This window comes from Anomaloglossus baeobatrachus, chromosome 7, assembly GCF_048569485.1.
Source record: "Anomaloglossus baeobatrachus isolate aAnoBae1 chromosome 7, aAnoBae1.hap1, whole genome shotgun sequence".
Classification (NCBI taxonomy): Eukaryota; Metazoa; Chordata; class Amphibia; order Anura; family Aromobatidae; genus Anomaloglossus; species Anomaloglossus baeobatrachus.
Genome location: NC_134359.1, coordinates 199,391,081 through 199,411,987, shown reverse-complemented (window position 1 = coordinate 199,411,987; position 20,907 = coordinate 199,391,081). Strand labels below are relative to the sequence as shown.

General features: G+C 43.6%; 1 protein-coding gene across 2 annotated transcripts in view; it reads right to left on the bottom strand.

Annotated features, from left to right (window-relative positions):
* The window catches only part of CARD11 (caspase recruitment domain family member 11), a 277,951-nt gene that overhangs the window by 27,977 nt on the left and 229,067 nt on the right, over nucleotides 1-20,907 (bottom strand). Inside the window, exons 18-21 of one of the 2 annotated variants that reach the window (XM_075317863.1) lie at nucleotides 15,225-15,318; nucleotides 11,748-11,840; nucleotides 2,218-2,335; nucleotides 1,252-1,434 (exon numbers count right to left, since the gene is read on the bottom strand). In XM_075317863.1, the coding sequence (XP_075173978.1) occupies nucleotides 1,252-1,434; nucleotides 2,218-2,335; nucleotides 11,748-11,840; nucleotides 15,225-15,318 (488 nt within the window). The remainder of the gene's footprint in view (nucleotides 1-1,251; nucleotides 1,435-2,217; nucleotides 2,336-11,747; nucleotides 11,841-15,224; nucleotides 15,319-20,907) is intronic. The other variant, XM_075317864.1, reaches the window with a different exon arrangement.

Genomic DNA, 20,907 nt, shown 5'->3' with positions numbered 1-20,907 from the left:
ATAATATACAGGTGATACCTGCTGCAGGTGAAGCTGGCTCCGCTTGTGAGTCAGCTTCATTAACGCATTGTGCCTTGCATCCCACATGTAAAATTTCATGTTAACTTAAAGGATTACTACTGCTAATATGTCACCTATTCTCTGCCTCACTGTAGAGGCTATTTGTACATTTTATTACCCAGGGAGCATTGCATGGCCTAGAGGACACTTTAAAGGGAATCTGTCAGCAGATTTTTGCTATGTAATCTGACAGCAGCATGATGTAGGGTCTGTGATCCTGATTACATTGATAAATCACTTACAAGGTGTTTAATCAGCAAAACTAGGTGTCTTGTGCAATGTATTCCTACAGCTCTGTGCAACCCCGCCTCCACCACTGATTAGCAGCTTTCTGTCAATGTAAAGCGCACGCAGAGAGCTGCCAGTCAGTGATGTGGATGGGGTTATAGAGCACCACTATGTCTGCAGTAGAGATAACACTGAATGTATTAAAAAAAACAGCATACAGGCCAGCAAAGTGACAATGCTGGAATCAGTGCCTCAGCCCTTACTTCATGCTGCTCTCAGATTACATAGTGAAAACCTGCTAACAGATTCCCTTTTAGGAGAAACCTTAACCCTTAGGTGCATTTTGCACACTACGACATCGCAAGAGCGATGTCGGAGGGGTCATGTCGAAAGTGACGCACTTCCGGCGTCGCACTCGACATCGTAGGGTGTAAATCCTAGATGATACAATTAACGAGCGCAAAATCGTCGTAATCGTATCATCGGTGTAGTGTCTGGGAATTCCATAATTATGCGACTGCAACAGGTACGATGTTCCTCGTTCCTGCGGCAGCACACATTGCTGTGTATGAAGCCGCAGGAGCAAGGAACATCTCCTACCTGCGTCCTGCAGCTCACGCCGGCTATGCGGAAGGACAGAGGTGGGCGGGATGTTTACGTCCCGCTCATCTCCGCCCCTCCGCTTCTATTGGCCGCCTGCCGTGTGACGTCGCTATGACGCCGCACGACCCGCCCCCTTAATAAGGAGGCGGGTCGCCGGCCAGATCGACGTCGCAAGGCAGGTGAGTCCATGTGAAGCTGCCGTATCGATAATGTTCGCTACGGCAGCTATCACAAGATATCGCTGCTGCGACGGGGGCGGGGACTATCGTGCTTGGCATCGCAAGCATCGGCTTGCGATGTCGTTGTGTGCAAAGTGCCCCTTAGACGTGCATTTACAAATTACACCATGAAAGCTCTTACCTGGCTTACACATATTGAACTCTAAAGCCCCAGAAGAATTAAGCAGCTTTTGAATAATGGTTTTGGCCAATATGGTGGGGGCGAAGATAACAGGTCTCCTCTTCTCATTGTGGATAGGATGAACCAAACTGTAAGGTATCAGATTCAGGCTCTTTTTGATGTCATTATCTTGTTCCAATTCTACTGGAAATCACAATAAACACAATGAGAAATAAAGGTTTTACATAGTTCAAACAGTTTCCTCCATTCATTGGCCTTAATATGTCAAATGGAGAAATGCAGCAGAGGAGCACAAGATCCTGATGAGCCCAGAGCGTCTTCAAGATGCTGTACATGGTAGGATGGAGTTATTACAAATTTTACACAGGGGCGCAAAAACTTCAAGTTATTTGTTGAGTTAGCAAAGGGTTAACTGTCATGAAGTAAGAAATGTGTATGTTTTTCATCCTTATTTGATTTGTAAATGGCTATAACCCTGAATTGTACTGCACACTTAGGCTACGTGCGCACAGTGCGTTTTTCGCGGCGTTTTTGCGCGTTTTAAGGGTGCGTTTTTGGCCTCAAAACTGCATGACTTTGCTTCCCCAGCAAAGTCTATGAGTTTTCATTTTTGCTGTCCGCACACAACTTTTTTTTTAAGCTGCGTTTTTGAGCTTGAAAAAAAAAATGGACATGTCAATTCTTTCCTGCGTTTTTCTGCGTTTTCCCCCCATGCAATGCATTGGAAAAATGCAGCAAAAGGCAGAGATCAAAAACGCAGGAAAATGCAGCCAAAAACGCACCAAATCGTGGTAAAAACGCATGCGTTTTCTGACGCGTTTTTTCAACGCGGGTGCGTTTTTGTGCGTTTTTAGCAGCCAAAAACGCACAAATACGCAGCGTCAAAAAAACGCAGTGTGTGAACTTAGCCTTACATGAAGTCCCATTGAATAATGTGAAGTCAACATATTGTAATATTTTTCTTACCATCTTGTTTTTCTAATAAGAGTTTCACACTTTCAATGGAGGTCGAATTAGACGCCACCATCCGCACGCGCTCATTGCTGTTCATCCGTTTGTATTTATTCTCATATCCTTTGACAAACTGGAAACAAATACTTTTTAAATACATAAACTTTTTGGAAAAATTCTGGTATAAGGCAGTTTATAAAATCATAACATTTTTGAGCAAACAGCCCCAGGCAGCTCAGCCAGAGGGGGCATGACTGAGCGCGGCTGACAAATGCTTCATAATGAATACACCTTACTACAGCGAACCTTTCAAGACTGGTGTGCAAATTGCCCCTCTTGATCAATTCGGGCCATATTATTCCTCATATCCTATAACTCTCTCACAGCCAGCATAATTTTCATACTTTTAGTAAACACTCAAAAAAACAGAAATATAATATGAAAGTAGAAACAACACTTCATCGCCATTTGCTCCATAATTAGTGATGGGCGGACCCGGACTCTAAAGTGGGCTTTACACACTGCGATCTCGCTAGCGAGATCGCAAACGACCGTACCCGCCCCCGTCGGTTGTGCGACACGGGCAAATCGCTGCCCGTCGCGCACAACCTCACTAACACCCGTTACACAGACTTACCTGTCCTGCGACGTCGCTCTGGCCGGTGATCCGCCTCCTTTCTAAGGTGGTAGGTCGTGCGGCATCACAGCGACATCACACGGCAGGCGTCCAATCGAAGCGGAGGGGCGGAGATGAGCGGGACGTAAACATCCCGCCCACCTCCTTAATTCCGCATTGGCGGTGGAGGCAGGTAAGGAGATGTTCCTCGCTCCTGCGGTGTCACACACAGCGATGTGTGCTACCGCAGTAACAAGGAACAACATCGCTAATTAAAGGAGAATGATTTTTTGTTGTAGGACGACCTCTCCATGGCAAACGATTTTGGCCGCTTTTGCGATCGTTTTAGGTCGCACATAAGTGACACACACTACAATATCGTTAATGATGTGTGTCACAAACAACGTGACCCCAATGATAAATCATTAAAGATATCGTAGCGTGTAAAGCCCGCTTAAAAGTTCTGATCCATGCGGTTTCAAAGGTACCCGGGTGCCAGACCTGGGCCCGGGATTCCAAATATTGATTTGGACCCGGCAACTTAGGAACTTAAAAAAATAAATAAATAAAGAAAATAAGAATGAAGCAAGCGTTTTCAACACAGCTGTATACTGCTCTCACGCAGCTGTACATTGCTCCTGCGCCCTCTCCTTCACTTCCTGGGCCACACATTAGTGCTTATCCATATGCCCTTCTTTCCCCCGCCCACTGGCCGTCCTGGCATCTGTGGCTGGTTGCAGTCAGATGCGCTCCCAGCCTGTGTGACGGCGTCTGACTACAACCAATCACAGGCGCTGGTCTGCGAGTCAGTATCATGATAAAAAAATAAATAAATAAAACAATTGGTTCCCTCATATTATGATACCCAGAACAGATAAAGTATATGGCTACAGGCTGCAGGCTTCAGCCCTGCACTTATCTTGGCTGTGTATCAAAAGAAGAGAAACCGTATGCAGCTTTTTTGTTTTTTAAATTATTTAAATAAATCATTTTAAAAACTGGCGTGCAGTCCCCCCCCCCCCATCCAATTTTGATATCCAGCCATGATAAAGCACAACAGCTGGTATTCTCATGCTGGGGAGGTCCATGCTCATTGGGCTGCCCTCAGCCTAAAAATAGCAGCCTGCAGCTGCCCAGGATTCTTGCAACCATAAGGCTATGTTCACACTAGAAAAATGATTTTTCTTAAGAAATTTCTTAAGGCTATGTTCACACTAGAAAAATGATTTTTCTTAAGAAAATTTCTTAAGAAATTTCTTAAGAGTGAAGGATTAGTGCACCTGCGTTAAAAAACGCACCAAAAACGCACCTGCGTTTTTGCCGCGTATTCGGTGCGTTTTTGGTGCATTTTCGGTGCGTTTTTGGTGAGTTTTTAACGCTGGTTGCTCCCTGCGTTATTGTGTCAATTATCTATAGCAAATAACGCAGTTAGCTGCAGAAAAGAAGTGACATGCTCATTCTTTTTCTTAAGAAAATCTACTGAAAGAATTTTCTTAAGAAAAAAACGCAGTGTGCGCACAGCTAATTTTTTTTGCCATAGGTTTTGCTGGGGAATCTCTGCAGAAAGGTTACAAGAATTTCTCAAGAAATTTCTGCAGCAAAAACGGACCAAAAACGCAGGTAAAAAACGCAGTTTGTGAACATAGATGCAACAATCCCAGTGCTTTACCCGGCTCTTCCTGATTGCCCTGGTGCGGTGGCAATTGGGATAGTGAGGGGTTAATAACAGCACACAACTGTCATAATGCCCAAAATTTGAGTAGTCTATAAGATAAAGAAAAAAGTAAAAGAGTAAAAGGAAATAAACACAAATACAGAAAAAAAATCCTTTATTTGAAGTACAATACAGCACCCCCTTTCCCCTTTTTATTAACAAAAAAGACCCTTGAAGTTTCACCATAATCAATACGGCATCCCATGATGGTCCTGGTCCTGCTACATCTGAGCCTGGAGAGACCAAAAACATGTCCACACTCTCCAGGCTCCGGGAAACACTGACAAGGGGGACCCGGCTGGCAACAATGACATCACTGAGTTCACTGGAGGTCATACCCGGGTCCCCACGGTATGACCTCTGTTGACCTGAAGCCCTCTAGCTTAAAATGCGGGGCCGTGCCCCACACCCCGCCAGCCCTTTAACACTGACAGTGCCGGCCAAGGGTGAGGAATATGGGACAGCCCCACACTCCTCTCCTCCTGGTTGGCACTGTCAGTGTTAAAGGACTGGCGGGGTGCGGGGCATGGCCCCATACTTTGTTAGAGTGTGGTTCTCAGGTCACCGGAGGTCATACCGTAGGAAGATGTGTATAACTTCTGGTGAACTGAGTGACATCACTGCTGCCAGTTGGGTCTCCTTGTCAATGTTTCCTGGAGTCAGGAGAGATCGGACATGTTTTTGGTCTCTCCAGGCTCGGATGTAGCAGAGCTGGAATCATCATGGCACCTCGTGTGGATTACGTCGGACCTGCAAGGGTGTTTTGGGGGTTAATAAATTGGTCAAAGAGGGTGTTTTGTTTGTATTTTATTCGGTGTTTGTGTTTATTTACTTTTACTTACAGATTAGTAAGGGGGGGTCTCATCGACTCTCTCCATTACTAATCTAGGGCATAGTGCCAGCTGTGAGATGCCATTAAGCCCTGATATTACCCCAATTTCCACTACACCAGGGCAATCGGCAAGAGCGGGGTAAGCCCAATAAGCATTGGTCTTTCAAGCCTGAGAATACTACCCCCTAGCTGTCGGGCTTTATCTTGGCTGTAATAACACCAATGGTAGATTAAATTATCCACACACATAGGAGCAAAAACAAGGATAGCATTAAAATAGATTTTATTAAAGAATATTAAAATCATAAAAAAAGAGAGAATGTACAGAGACCGCATATGGGGGACTGTGCAGCATACAGGGCAAACATAGATCAAACTACATAAATAGAAAATTATAACCTGATACAAAAAAGTCATTGAAGTATAATAATATACGTAAATACACTGTTTAAAAAGAACAGTGCAAGTACCAAATATAAAAGGATGCAATACAAAAAGCACAAGAGACTATATATCATCCAAAAAATAAATGATATTATATAAAGTAAATACAAGTGTATGCAAGATGTATATAGACCAAAGTGACTTGTGCTTATGCAAAAAATACCCAATGTGAATATCAATACCCCTGAAGAAGGTTTCCGAAACGGATGTCACGTTGGGGTGAGGGACCGATAAGCTCTTGTTATCACCACTGAGGTAGTTAATGGGCCCAGACTTATGCGTTTATAACTTGTCCTTTGTGTGTTTGGCTCTTGTGCCATACAAGAGAATGAGGCAACAATTAGGAATCATGGTATTGATATTTGATTTGTTATACTTTGGTGCCATCTTGTGGACATAATATAGAATACAGGTTTAAACATTTTTTTTTGTAGTCAGTATTGATATTTACATTGGGTATTTTTTGCATAAGCACAAGTCACTTTGGCCTATATACATCCTGCATACACTTGTATTTACATTATAAAATATTATTTACTTTTTGGATGGTATATAGTCTCTTGTGCTTTTTCTATTGTATCCTTTTATATTTGGTATTTGCACTGGTCATTTTAAACAGTGAATTTATGAATTATTATACTTGTTCATGTAATATTATATCTTAATACCTAATTTACTTTTTATATCAGGTTATAATGTTTCTATTTATGTAGTTTGATCTACTGTATATTTGCCCTGTACGGTCCCCCATATGCAGTCTCTGTACATTCTCTCTTTTTTATGATTTTAATATTCTTCAATAAATCTATTTTAATGTTATCCTTGTTTTTGGTCCTATGTGTCGATATATTTTAATCTACCATTGGTGTTATTATTGTAGAGCTTGGGGAGCTCTGAGGTATAGGGAGGAATTTGTAGGGAGGAAATGTAGACTGTGAGCCCTCGCGGGCAGGGTCCTCTCTCCTCCTGTACCAGTCTGTTTTGTATTATTAATGATTGTTGTACTTTTATGTATACCCTTTTCACTTGTAAAGCGCCATGGAATAAATGGCGCTATAATAATAAATATTATTATTAATAATTTATTTTCCCCTATATATATATTATATGACCATTTGTTGTTTGTATTTATCTTGGCTGTCTATCAAAATTGGGGGTTACCGCACACAATTTTTTAAAAAAAAATATTTATTTAAATAAATAATTAATTAAATAAAAAGAAAAGTTGCATGCGGTCCCTCCTATTTTGATAAATAGCCAAGGTAAGCGCACGGCTGGGGGCTGCAGCCTGTAGCCATGGGTTTTATCTGTGCTGGGTATCATAATACTGGGGAACCCTACACCAAATATTTTATTTATTTATTTATATGCCTCGTTCGATGCACGTAGCGCCTGTGATTGGAAGCAGTCAGCTGACACACTGACACTCAGTGTTGGAGTGTGTTTGACTGCAACCAGGGTTGAGAAAGCAGTGCATATGCGCTGAGCCTAATGCACAGCACCGGAAGGGAATGTGCGGCCTGGGAGTGGTGTACAGCACTTCCAGCGCCTCAGTAAGTACAGCGCACCTGCTCCTATCCCCCTATCCCTTCTACTACCATATTTAATTGCTAGATTCTGGTCCCCATAGACTTACTTATCCGGATTTTATAAACTGGATCACCGGGATCAACCGCTTCTGGTTATCTGCGAGTCCTCTCATCACTACCCATAATATATTTTTTTTTAATTAAAAAGTAGACCGATGTCACATTTTGAAAATGCCCCACAGAACAAACACTCATAGAAACCTTCATGAAATTTTGCATCAAAGCTTAACATTTTGAAATACATAAAAATGAATACTAGTACCATATTTTCCGGCATATAGAACGACTGGGCGTATAAGACGACCCCCAACTTTTCTAGTTAAATGTCCCCATTGTTTAGTAATGTCCCCTGCTGTAATGTCCCCTGCTGTAAGGTCCCCATTGTTTAGTAATGTCCCCTGCTGTAAGGTCCCCATTGTTTAGTAATGTTCCCTGCTGTAATGTCCCCATTGTATAGTAATGTCCCCTGCTGTAATGTCTCCATTGTTTAGTAATGTCCCTTGCTGTAATGTCCCCATTGTTTAGTAATGTCCACTGCAGTAATGTCCCCATTGTTTAGTAATGTTCCCTGCTGTAATGTCTCCATTGTTTAGTAATATTCCCTGCTGTAATGTCTCCATTGTTTAGTAATGTCCCCTGCTGTAATGTCCCCATTGTATAGTAATGTCCCCTGCTGTAATGTCTCCATTGTTTAGTAATGTCCCCTGCAGTATTGTTCCCATTGTTTAGTAATGTCCTCCTACTGGTCCCCTTCTTGTCCCTTATTACACCGTTATTTACACATAAATAAACGATCTTCTCACCTGTCCTCCATTCCCGCGGTGCCTCCAGCTGTTACTTGCAGTTCGCAGGCACACAGACCTCTCCGTGATAGCGTTCTGTGTACGGAGCGGCCGCTGCTGGATGTTGTCATGGCTTTACTGAAATTAAGTTGACTCGCCCACCCCAGGGCTATGGGACACCCGGTGCCGGGCTGGACTAGTCCGGAGGTCGTCAGTGGTGGCGGGGCCCGGCTCCGTGGCCCTGGTGGGTGTCAGTTAAATATGGCTGCAGTGTTGGGGGTGAATAAAGTTTGTGTTCGTGACGCCACCTGTGGTATGCGGCTATTAAGCCGCCGCTGCTGTGTGAGGCCTCCGGGGTGATGATATGGCAGCAATGGTGGTACTGCTCCCCACAGGTGGAGCGGTGCCCCAGGGACACTGTTGGTGCTTGTGAGAGTCTATGGTGTATGGAAGGCTAAGCAGATGAAATAACAGGGACAACACTGGAGGGTGCAATTCCAAGATCTTTACTCACACTTCCTGGTAGGTGCACACTGGTGCCTTCGGACGGCTGGAACCCACTGTCAGGGACCTCCACAGTTTCTGGGTGATTTCTGGAATGAAAGCCGGTACCCTTCTCTCTAAAGTGTCTCTGTCTTCAGCTGTCTCCTTAAGCCTAGCTCTTTTAGGATGAACCTGCTCGGCCTCCACTACAGCCTCCAGGCTGGGAGCTCACCTGTCGGTTACTTGCCCCCTTTCTAGAGGTTCTGCTGTGGGCTGTGGCCCGGGGAGTTTGCAACTTTCCCTGGGCCTCGGTTTTCACTGTTGGAGACGATTTTTCACTCCTTCTGTTTCTAGGGACCGTCCCCTGTTGCAGCTTGATCCCTCCACCGATGTTCCTGTGGAACAGGCCACCACAGCTCACAATCTATCCGTGGCCCTGGGATCCCTTCGTTCCCTGCTTGGTGTCACCTGGACCCTCTGAGTCCCAGGATCTTCACCAGGAAGTGTCTCTTTCTTTCCTTAGCTTCTGTCTGACTAGAGCTTTTCTTCTTCTCCTCCTTCTTGCCTGCCTCCTGCAGACCTCCTCCTCCTTCCCCTCACTCTCTTCAACTTTTCAAACTTGACCTTCCTTTCTCTGACTGCTCTCTGGTGGCCCCTCCCACCTCCCCAGTTGCTAAGCTGTACCCTATAGGAGCAGGGATGGGAGGGTTGCTGCCACAATCCCTGGTCCCAGTGTGTACCTAACAATGGGTGTTGTGTAGATTTGCCAGGGGACTGGCGTTCACTCCTTTCCTCACCCAGAATGGGACATCACACCGCTGGATGGGGTGCAATGTCCTGTGGCGACGGAAGCCTAAGGGGCGCCACAGAATCCTTTACGGCGCCACAAAGCATTCAACTGTGGTAAAGCCATGAAGACATCCTGCAGCGGCCGCTCCATGCACTGGATGCTATCACAGAGAGGTCTGTGTGTCTGCGGACTGCAAGTAACAGCTGGAGGCACCGCGGGAATGGAGGACAGGAGAATATCTCTTATTGTGTGTAAACATCGGTGTAATCGGGGACAAGAAGGGGACCAGTAGGAGAACATTACTAAACAATTGGGACAATGGCAGTAAAGCCATGACAGCACCGTACACCGCCGTATAAGACGACACCCGGCGTATAAGATGACCCCCGACTTTTGAGAAGATTTTCAGGGGTTAAAAAGTCATCTTATACTCCGGAAAATAAGATAGCTAAATTACGACGGCTCCAAGTGCGCTGATTAGATGCTGGGTGGGATTAGATTGTACTGCTTCCTCTTTTGAACTCATTTAGCAAAAATAAATAAATAGTCTCCGAAATATTACAAATCTTACAGATCAGATAAATCAGAAGGCAGATAACATGTCTGATTAGTAAGAAGCGTGATAACATGAAGAATGGTTTCGGTATCTCTTCCTCTCCATGTTGTTACTAGTGATAGTCATGATCTAGATATTTTTCCTAATGGCACTTACATCCCCTCTCACGCACGCACCAGTTAAAGTAATAGTGTTTTGTATATGTTGTTAACATGCATTAAAATATACACCTTTAATAGTAAACCTTAAAAGAGCAGCGTTAATTACTCTGATGCATACAGGTCAAGTTCAAAAAGCCATCACTATCTGAGGTGAACACACCCTGGCCACTTAAATTAGCCAGATAGGGACACACCCGCCGGGGCTCCCGTCCCCTCACCAAACCATAGTGTCAGAGATGGTTTGGTGAGGGCTGGCAGCAAGGACCTGACTGACAATTATTATGTCCCCTGAGGAGTCTGAGTGACAAAACGCGTCGGGATGTCATCAGGGTCAGCATAGGGGTCCAGCTTGAGACCTAGTTGTGGTCCGTCCTTGTGAGGACGGAAGTTTGGGGCAGCAGTTTTATTATTTTGTATCCAAGAAGTGGTAGGGCCAGTATATGGCGGACGACTCTACTGCTCAGGATCAAGAGACTGCATGACCTCCCATGAAAAGGGATTGGGTGAGACCATTCCTTTTTTAAATACCTAAAAGTCTATTGCATATTTACGTATATGTATGACTGACCACTGTCAGCAAGATGAGTGCATACTGATTTGTTTTTTTAGGTATTATTTCTTTTGTTGTGTTTTTTGTCAATTGGACCATTGTCCTTTGCCTACAGCAACATCACTTTTTGGTTTTGTTTGTTTTGTTTTTTTCTTGTGTTTGTTTTTTCTAGTGGCCATCACTAGACGGGACCCCCGGCGGGTGTGTCCCTATCTGGCTAATTTAAGTGGCCAGGGTGTGTTCACCTCAGATAGTGATGGCTTTTTGAACTTGACCTGTATGCATCAGAGTAATTAACGTTGCTCTTTTAAGGTTTACTATTAAAGGTGCATATATGTTATGCTATTTTGCACACTAACATTTTGGGATTGCTGATTTACTATGTTGTTAACATGACAAAGAAATTGAACTTTTTTATAGATCTTCAGTGTTCAACAAAACAGCATTATTTTAAGGGGTTGTCCAAGACATTTATAGAATTTTACAGTAACTGTAACATGTGGAATTGTAACAGTGTGTAATAAACTCACTGCTAGGATTCTGCGGTTTCTACACTTCCCACACTCATCATGTGACCGTTCCATATGTTGCTTCAATATACCTGATCATGTGCCAACCGCTTTCTCGTCTGCTTCTCTTAATGCTTTCAATTAAAAGAAGTAGAAGGGAAAGCAGGTGCCACAGAACGTGTGGAAACAGCAGAATCCTGACAGTGAGTTCATTGCACATATCAGAGTCCCTGTCCAATTCTATAAATGTCCCTGACTAGTTTACTGTTTTCTGCTGCAAATTAGCATCAGATTCTATAAGAGCTTAATTACTGCAGATCATGAATCTATTAAGACAAAATAAAATATAGTAGCTTAATGCTGGCAGGTCCCCTTTAAGTAAAGTATTCCATGGCTACATGTAAGCTGCAAGTTTTACATTCAGCCCTGTAGTCTAGATCCCAGTGACTCAGAGATACAAAGTGTACTTACAATCATGTACATTATTAGAATACAGATAAAATGCCCCAAAGAAACTACCTGGAAAATTTGACCAAAGAGGAAGCTTGCTCTGGAAAGTCGAGGACTGGTCTTAGCATCGCTCTGTGCATACTCTTCAGGTTGAAGGGAATTCTAAAGTAGTTTGGAAACAATAGCAATAACAGGGGTTAAAGCTTATGAAATTTATACAGGGTTGCACCTATCACTTGCAGACTATTGTTGATGTTGAGCCCCAATGCTTAAAGGGACTGTGTTAGCAGGATTTTGCCATGTAATCTGACCATATGCTTTAAGAGTTAACATTCAGATTACAGCCAACTGTCTCTTATCTCAAAGTATGTTTTTGCAATGTTAGTTAACGCCTTTTAGCTTTATCATTAGTCTGACTGAGGAGCACCTGAGCTGTAGTCTGACTCCGCCCCCTCCTGTGATGAGCAGATTCTGCCTATGGGAATGTACACTGAAAGCCTGGTGTGGGCGGGGGCAGCTTGGTAAGCTCTGCTACATTCATAAAATTCAATCTTTTATTATATAAGAACGGCTGCAGCCACTAATCTAAGTGATACATTGTTAGATTCAGAATCTCTTTGCCTACATTATGCTGCTCTCAGATGAGGTAGCAAAAACCTGCTGACAGATTCCCTTTAAAGGAGTTGTACGGTGGCAAAAAGTCATCACCTATGTACCTACTGGATTGATGATAATTTTCTGATTGATATTGGCAGAACAGGGGAACATTTAAAGTTTTTTGCTACCCCATCGTAGAGCAATGTGATGTAAGACCCTGATTCCAGGGATGTACCACATAACAATATTGCTGCAATTTTGATAAAATCACTGTTTTATCAGCTGCAGATGTAACACTTGTCTCAATGCTGAGCTATACACCGTGTGCAGAATTATTAGGCAAGTTGTATTTTAGAGGATTTTTTTTTATTATTGATCAACAACTGTGTTCTCAATCAACCCAAAACACTCATAAATATCAAAGCTTAATATTTTTAGAAGTTGGATTTGGTATTTTTTAGATTTGGCTATTTTAGGAGGATATCTGTTTGTGCAGGTAACTATTACTGTGCAGAATTATTAGGCAATTTAATAAAAAACAAATATATTCCCATCTCACTTGTTTATTTTCACCAGGTAAACCAATATAACTGCACAAAATTTAGAAATAAACATTTCTGACATGCAAAAACAAAACCCAAAAAAATTAGTGACCAATATAGCCACCTCTCTTTATGATAACACTCAACAGCCTACCATCCATAGATTCTGTCAGTTGCTTGATATGTTTACGATCAACATTGTGTGCAGCAGCCACCACAGCCTCCCAGACACTGTTCCAAGAGGTGTACTGTTTTCCCTCCCTGTAGATCTCACATTTTATGAGGGTCCACAGGTTCTCTATGGGGTTCAGATCAGGTGAACAAGGGGGCCATGTCATTATTTTTTCATCTTTTAGACCTTTACTGGCCAGCCACACTGTGGAGTAATTGGATGCATGTGATGGAGCATTGTCCTGCATGAAAAATCATGTTTTTCTTGAACGATACCGATTTCTTCCTGTACCACTGCTTGAAGAAGTTATCTTCCAGAAACTGGCAGTAGGTCTGGGAGTTGAGCTTCACTCCATCCTCAACCCGAAAAAGGTCCCACAAGTTCATCTTTGATACCAGCCCATACCAGTTCCCCACCTCCACCTTGCTGGCATCTGAGTTGGAGTGGAGAGGTCTGTCCTTTACTGATCCAGCCTCTGGCCCATCCATCTGCCCATCAAGAGTCACTCTCATTTCATCAGTCTATAAAACCTTTGAAAAATCAGTCTTAAGATATTTCTTGGCCCAGTCTTGACGTTTTATCTTATGTTTCTTGTTCAGAGGTGGTGGTTTTTCAGCCTTCCTTACCTTGGCCATGTCCCTGAGTATGGCACACCTTGTGCTTTTTCATACTCCAGTAATGTTGCAGCTCTGAAATATGGCCAAACTGGTGGCAAATGGCATCTTGGCAGCTTCACGCTTGATTTTCCTCAATTCATGGGCAGTTATTTTGGCCTTTTTTGCCCAACACTTGCGACCCTGTTGGCTATTTGCCATGAAATGCTTGATTGTTTGGTGATCACGCTTCAAAGGTTTGGCAATTTCAAGACTGCTGCATCCCTCTACAAGACATCTCACAATTTTGGACTTTTCAGAGCCCGTCAAATCTCTCTTCTGACCTATTTTGCCAAAGGAAAGGAAGTTGCCTAATAATTAAGCACACCTTATATAGGGTGTTGATGTCATTACACCACACCCCTCCTCATTACAGAGATGCACATCACCTGCTTTACTTACTTGATAGTTGGCTCTCAAGCCTATACAGCTTGGAGTAGGACAACATGTATAAAAATTATCATGTGATCAAAATACTCATTTGCCTAATAATTCTGCACACAGTGTACAGTATATATAACCCCACCAACACCACCAATTGCCAGCTCTCTGTCCATACTGTGCATAGGCAGAAAGCTGCCAATCAGTGTTGGGCCATGGTAACACAGAGCTCACGAATATGGAGGACAACATGGCAGCAAGTTTACCAAACCTTTAATGATAATTTACTGCTGATATTACAGTGATTTTATCAAAACTACAACAAGCAGCCTAGTAAGTGATAACACTGGAATCAGAGTGTCTGTTCTTAAATTATGCTTCTCTAAGATTAGGTCTCAAAAAAACTGCTGACACAATCCCTTTAACCCCTTCACCACCCGGCGATTTGCTGGGGGTTTTTTTTGTTTTTTTTTAATTTTTTTTCCTCCCTTTATTCCCAGAGACATAACTTTTTTTATTTTTCCGTCAATATAACCATATCAATGCTTGTTTTCTGCAGGACGAGTTGTATTATTGAATGACAACATTCCACCTGCCACATATTCTGTTGGAAATGGGAAAAAAATTCCAAGTGCAGGGAAATTGCAAAAAAAGTGCAATTCCAGAATGGATTTAGTTTTTTTTTTATACTTACCATGTCACTATATGGTAAAGCTGGCCTGGCAGCATGATTCTCCAGATCAGTATAAGTTCGTACATAGCAAACATATATAGTTTTTTTTAAATGGTAAAAAAATAAAATTTGTCAAAAATAAGAATTGCGATTTTGACACCATTTTCCGAGACCCGTAATGTTCTTATTTTTCCCGCATCAAAGGCAGGGTCACAAACTTGGACGTACCAGTACTTCCAAAGTCGTGAAGGGGTTAATCATTGTAATCACTTTAACCCATTAAAATGGAGTGGGAGTGTGCATGCTTGACCACTGCTCCTTTCATTCCCTGGGCTTGATGAGCGCTGCGCTCTGCTTTTTTTGGCAGTCCCATAGAGAATGAATGGAGCGACGTTTGAGCATCCACCTGGTGCAGCTGTAATGCAATTGTAGGCCAAAAATTGCAGACTCCTGAACTTCATATTTGACACATACGGAAGCATTTTCCTGTGATATGAAGAGAAGACATAAAGAAACAGAGGATTTTACCTTCACGGCTCGCAATGTGTTGCTCGAACCTTCACTTTCCTCTTTACTTCTTTGTATTAATCTTTGAAGCTTGACTAAAAATAACTGCTGAGCCCTGTTCAATGAGAAATTGAATGCTACTAGTCACAGTATACATGCAGAGTTCACACAAAAGCCCCTTTTTGTAATCCATAGGTACATTAAAGTCAATGCCAATTTCCCTTGGAAACAATGGGACACGGTCAGCAGTCAGTTGTCACACACATCTTAGTTTTCCTAAGCCAAACCGTTTTGGGAAAGTGTCCGCGGATTTTATCAGCATCGGCTTTGCTGGTGTTTTTGTGACTTTACTTTCAACTAAGTTAATATTTAACTTCTTTTCACTACTTCCCAATTTCCAAATCCTAAAGTGATTAAAAGACTGAACTTGCGCACAGCAATGTCATTTATATATTGCTGTGGATTGTATTCATTTTTTTGCAGCGGTTTTGTGGTTTCAACCTGAAAAATACATTGTGTTCACACTGATGGTTTGTTTGTTTTTCAGGTGTTTTTGAAGCAAAAAATCTCAAACTCTCCAATCCAAAATATGTTTTTTGGGGAGCTTCTCCCATGCCTCCTCTGGAACACCTGAAAAAGCTCTTACTGATGTGTGTATATTAGTGTTATATACTGATGTGTGAGTGTTGCACTGCACCTATTTGAACTTGTTACTGGCATAAAAGACACCTATCCACACACTCAATCTCTCCAGCATGGCCAAGACTAAACAGCTAAGTACACCAGGGACAAAATTGTAGACCTGCACAAGGCTGGGATGGGTTATAGGACAATAGGAAAGCAGCTTGATGAGAAGGCACAACTGTTGGTGCAATGATTAGAAAATGGAACAAACACAAGATAACTGTCAATCTTACTTGGTCTAGGGCTCAATGCAAGATCTCGCCTCGTGGGGTAAGGATTATTCTGAGAATGGTCAGGAGTCAGACCAGATCTACACAAAAGGACCTGGTTAATTATCTGAGCAGAGCTGGGACCACAATCTCAAAGATTACTATTAGTAACACACTACACCATCATGGATTAAAATCCTGCAGGGCAAGAAAGGTCTTCCAACTCAAGCTAGCACTTATCCAGGCCCATTTGAAGTTCGCCAATGACAATCTGGATGATCCAGAGGAGGCATGGGTGAAGTTCATGTGGTCAGGTGAGAGCAAAATTGAACTTTTTGGTATCAACTCTACTCTCTTTATTTGGAGGAAGAAGGATAAGTACAACCCCAAGAACACCATCCCAGCTGTGAAGCATGGGGTGGAAACATCATACTTTGGGAGTGTTTTTCTGCAAAGGGGACAGGACAACTGCATCGTATTGAAGGGAAAATGGATGGGGGCAGGTATCGCAAGATTTTAGTCAACAATCTCCTTCCCTCAGTAAGAGCAGTGAAGATGGGTCCTGGGTGTAACTTTGACCCGATCTGACCTCTGTCTCCCACCTGACCTGTGGCTCCCGTCTTGTCCTTGTTTTTACCTCTGTTCCCCTCTGGTCTCTAGTCCTCCTCTGTTGGTCTGTCTTTTGACTTTTGCCCAACCTCTGACCTGTGTCCCCATTCCTGTCCTAGTCCCCATCTTTCCCATGTCTGTTTTCATGACTTCCCAGTTCCTGACCTTTTGGCTATTACCTGACCACAGTTTGCTTTATCCTGTACCATTGACGAGACCTCCTGTTGCAAACCCGGCTTGCTGGCTACTCTAGTGGGCTTTCCAGCTTACTGTTCTTTTAGGCGAGCTGCAGTGCTTCCCTTCGGGGAGCGTTTAATTAGTGCAGGCTTGTTTACTACCCTTTCATCCCCTAATGGTTGGTCTGCTAACTACTCCCTGAAGCAACACTCACTGTTTGTTTCAGTGTCTTGCATAGTACAGCGTTATAGTTGCCCAGTGAAAGCCCCGAAACCTGAAAGATCTGGAGAAGATCTGTATGGAGGTGTGGGCCAAAATTCCTGCTGTAGTATGGGCAAACTTGGTCAAGAACTACAGGAAACGTCTTAAGCGGGCTTTACACGCTACAACATATCTAACGGTGTGTCGGTGGGGTCACATCGTAAGTGACGCACATCCGGCATCGTTAGTGGTGTTGTAGCGTGTGACAGCTACGTGCGATTGCGATTGAACGTAAAACCGTTCATCGCATACACGTCATTCATTTGCTAAAAAATGCATGTCGGGTTGTTCAATGTTCCCGAGGCAGCACACATCGCAGTGTGTGACACCCCGGGAACGATGAACAGATCTTACCTGCGTCCCGCGGCTCCCGCCGGTAATGCGGAAGGAAGGAGGTGGGCAGGATGTCTACGTCCCGCTCATCTCCGCCCCTCCGCTTCAATTGGCCGGCCGCATTGTGACGTCGCTGTAACGCCGAACGTCCCTCCCCCTCCAGGAAGTGGATGTTCACCGCCCACATCGAGGTCGTATGGAAGGGTAAGTACGTGTGACAGCAATTAATTGTTTGTGCGACACGGTCAACAAATTGAACGTATCGCACATACGATGGGGGTGTGTCACATCGCATATGATATCGTATGCTTAATTGTAAGGTGTAAAGCAGGCTTTACCTCTGTAATTGCAAACAAATGTTTCTGTACCAAATATTAAGTTCTGATTTTCTATTGTATTATATACTTATTTATTGAAATAAAATGCAGTCAATCACTTAAAAATTATATAATGTGATTTTTCTGGATTGTTTTTTCTGTCTGTCACAGTTGAAGTGTACCTATGGTAAAAATTACAGACCTCTCCAGTCTTTGTATGTGGGAAAACTTGCAAAATCAGCAGTTTATCACATACTTCTGCTCTCCATTGTATACTGGTGCATGTGTGCTATACACTAATGAGGTTTATTGCATACTCACGTGTGTACATATATGTGTGCTACATACTGATGTCTGTATGTACTGTATACTGGGTGTGTGTATGTATATCTTACATACTGATTAGTGATGAGCGAGTACTAAAAAGCTCGGGTGCTCGAGGCTCGGGCCGAGCATCCCAAGATACTCGTGTACTCGGCCCAAGCACCGAGCCTAATGTTATCCTATGGGTAGACCCGAGTATTTTTATGAAATGACCCCCCGGCAGCATGTAGAAACCCTAAAAATGTCACAAAAGTCTCAGAAGAGTGCTCAAATGACATGGCAACAGCATGGGGAAGACCCCTTGAAGCATTTATCACTCAAAAGTCACAGCTGTGAACAATTTTGTCCGCGTTTTACGCCATTTTTATGGACTCACCAGAAAACCTTCAAAAATGACACCAAAATGAATTTTCATGGCGGAAATGTTAAGGGCACATACCCAATAGTGAGATAGAGCTGGTGTATGTTACTTTTGGAGATTACATGAAAGATTTTACGTGAAAACATTGTGTGGCACTCCGATGTCCCTGAGAAGAGACGTACATAAAGGCCTCTTGAGTCTAATGTGCCCATTTTGAGGAAGTGAGTCTTTGTAGTATTTTCCTTTGCCAGGGCAGTCCAAAATTGTGAGGTTCACCAATGCCCCTGCATACAGACGTGCATGAGGGCCTGTAAACCTGAAGTGCCCATTGTAAGGAAGTGAGTCTATTGTAGTATAGCCCTTAGGCAGGGCAGTCAAAAATTGGGAGGCTCCACATTGTCCCTGGATAGAGACGTGCATGAGGGCCTGTCAACCAGAAGTGCCCATTGTAAGGAAGTGGGTCTTTTGTAGTATAGCCCTTTGGCAGGGCAGCCAAAAATTGGGAGGCTCCACATTGTCCCTGGATAGAGACGTGCATGAGGGCCTGTAAACCTGAAGTGCCCATTGTAAGGAAGTGGGTCTTTTGTAGTATAGCCCTTTGGCAGGGCAGCCAAAAATTGGGAGGCTCCACATTGTCCCTGGATAGAGACGTGCATGAGGGCCTGTAAACCTGAAGTGCCCATTGTAAGGAAGTGGGTCTATTGTAGTATAGCCCTTAGGCAGGGCAGCCAAAAATTGGGAGGCTCCACATTGTCCCTGGATAGAGACGTGCATGATGGCCTGTAAACCAGAAGTGCCCATTGTAAGGAAGTGGGTCTTTTGTAGTAAAGCCCTTTGGCAGGGCAGCCAAAAATTGGGAGGCTCCACATTGTCCCTGGATAGAGACGTGCATGATGGCCTGTAAACCAGAAGTGCCCATTGTAAGGAAGTGGGTCTATTGTAGTATAGCCCTTTGGCAGGGCAGCCAAAAATTGGGAGGCTCAACATTGTCCCTGGATAGAGATGTGCATGAGGGCCTCAAAACATTGTTCCCATTGCAAAGGAGCGGGTCTCCTGTCGTTGTAATGTCCATTCTGAAAGAATGGGCGAAAAAATTTACCACTGGGGGTATACCTGAAACAACGGCCTAACTATTGTAACGGTCATCATGGTGGCGCATGAGGAGAAGGAGGAACAGTCCAGCGATTATCCAAAGTCTAGAAGTGTGTACCCATGGGTGAGTGGAGGTACATGGCAAATTCCCGTTACAAACTTTAAATTCCGCTCACATTTGCTGGTGGTGTGGTGAAGTCTGGCCCAATCCAACCCTTGTTCATCTTGATCAGAGTCAGCCTGTCAGCATTTTCAGTTGACAGACGGGTGCGTTTATCTGTAATGATTCCACCTGCGGCACTAAAAACACGCTCTGACAAAACGCTAGCGGCAGGGCAGGCCAGGACTTCCAAGCCGTAGAGAGCCAATTCATGCCACGTGTCCAGCTTGGATACCCAATAATTGTAAGGCACAGAGGAATGTCGGAGTACAGTTGTTCGTTCTGCAAGGTACTCCTTGAGCATCTGGGCAAACATAGGATTTCTTGTGGCACTACCCCGCACCTCAGGGGCTGTGGTACGTGAGGGGCTGAGAAAACTGTCCCACATCTTAAAGACTGTTCCCCTACCTCTGGCGGATTGGACTTGTGCCCCTCTCGGCTGTACGCCTTGGTTGTCCACTGATTCCTGACCTATGCCGCTAGCGTTTTGTGAGGGGAATGCTTTGCCTACTTCCGTGACTATGGCCTTCCGGAACTGCTGCATTTTGGCTGACCTCTCCGCCTCGGGAATAAGAGACATAAAGTTCTCCTTGTAGCGTGGGTCTAACAGTCTGACCAACACCATACCATGCACGCCTGATTTTGGCTTGCAATATATTCCTCCTGTTGGTAGCTGTTCAGACTCAGTTACCTCACCCCTTTCCACAGGCAATGCTAATTAAGCACCATTCTTGGATCTGGTCCGCCTTTATCAATGGTTGCTGTTTGACACTGGGAGGATCAGTTCTGATATAGTCCTGGTATGTGTAGGGCTTGCTCCACATGCTGGGACCTGGGCTGGTCTCTATCCACAAGTGCCTTTTTTGCAACATGGAAGCGGCTATATACAGGTTGCAGGTATGTGTGCTCCATTATGGTTCTGCTTTTAACTTTATCTAGGAGGCCGCATGGCACATGAAATACAGAATGTAGAGTAGGACCCCCCCTATTGAGATTTGCCGTGACGTTGGCAGGGGTGGCTCAAAAAATTGATCAATTATTTGCTAAAAATCTCATTTTTTTTATTATAGTACAGTTGGAATAAATTTGTGAATTTTCACTTTTTATATGATGCATGCCAATTTCAGATCGTGCTGGTTCCCTTTTTTTCTCTGTTTTGACCGTAGTTATGCTACAA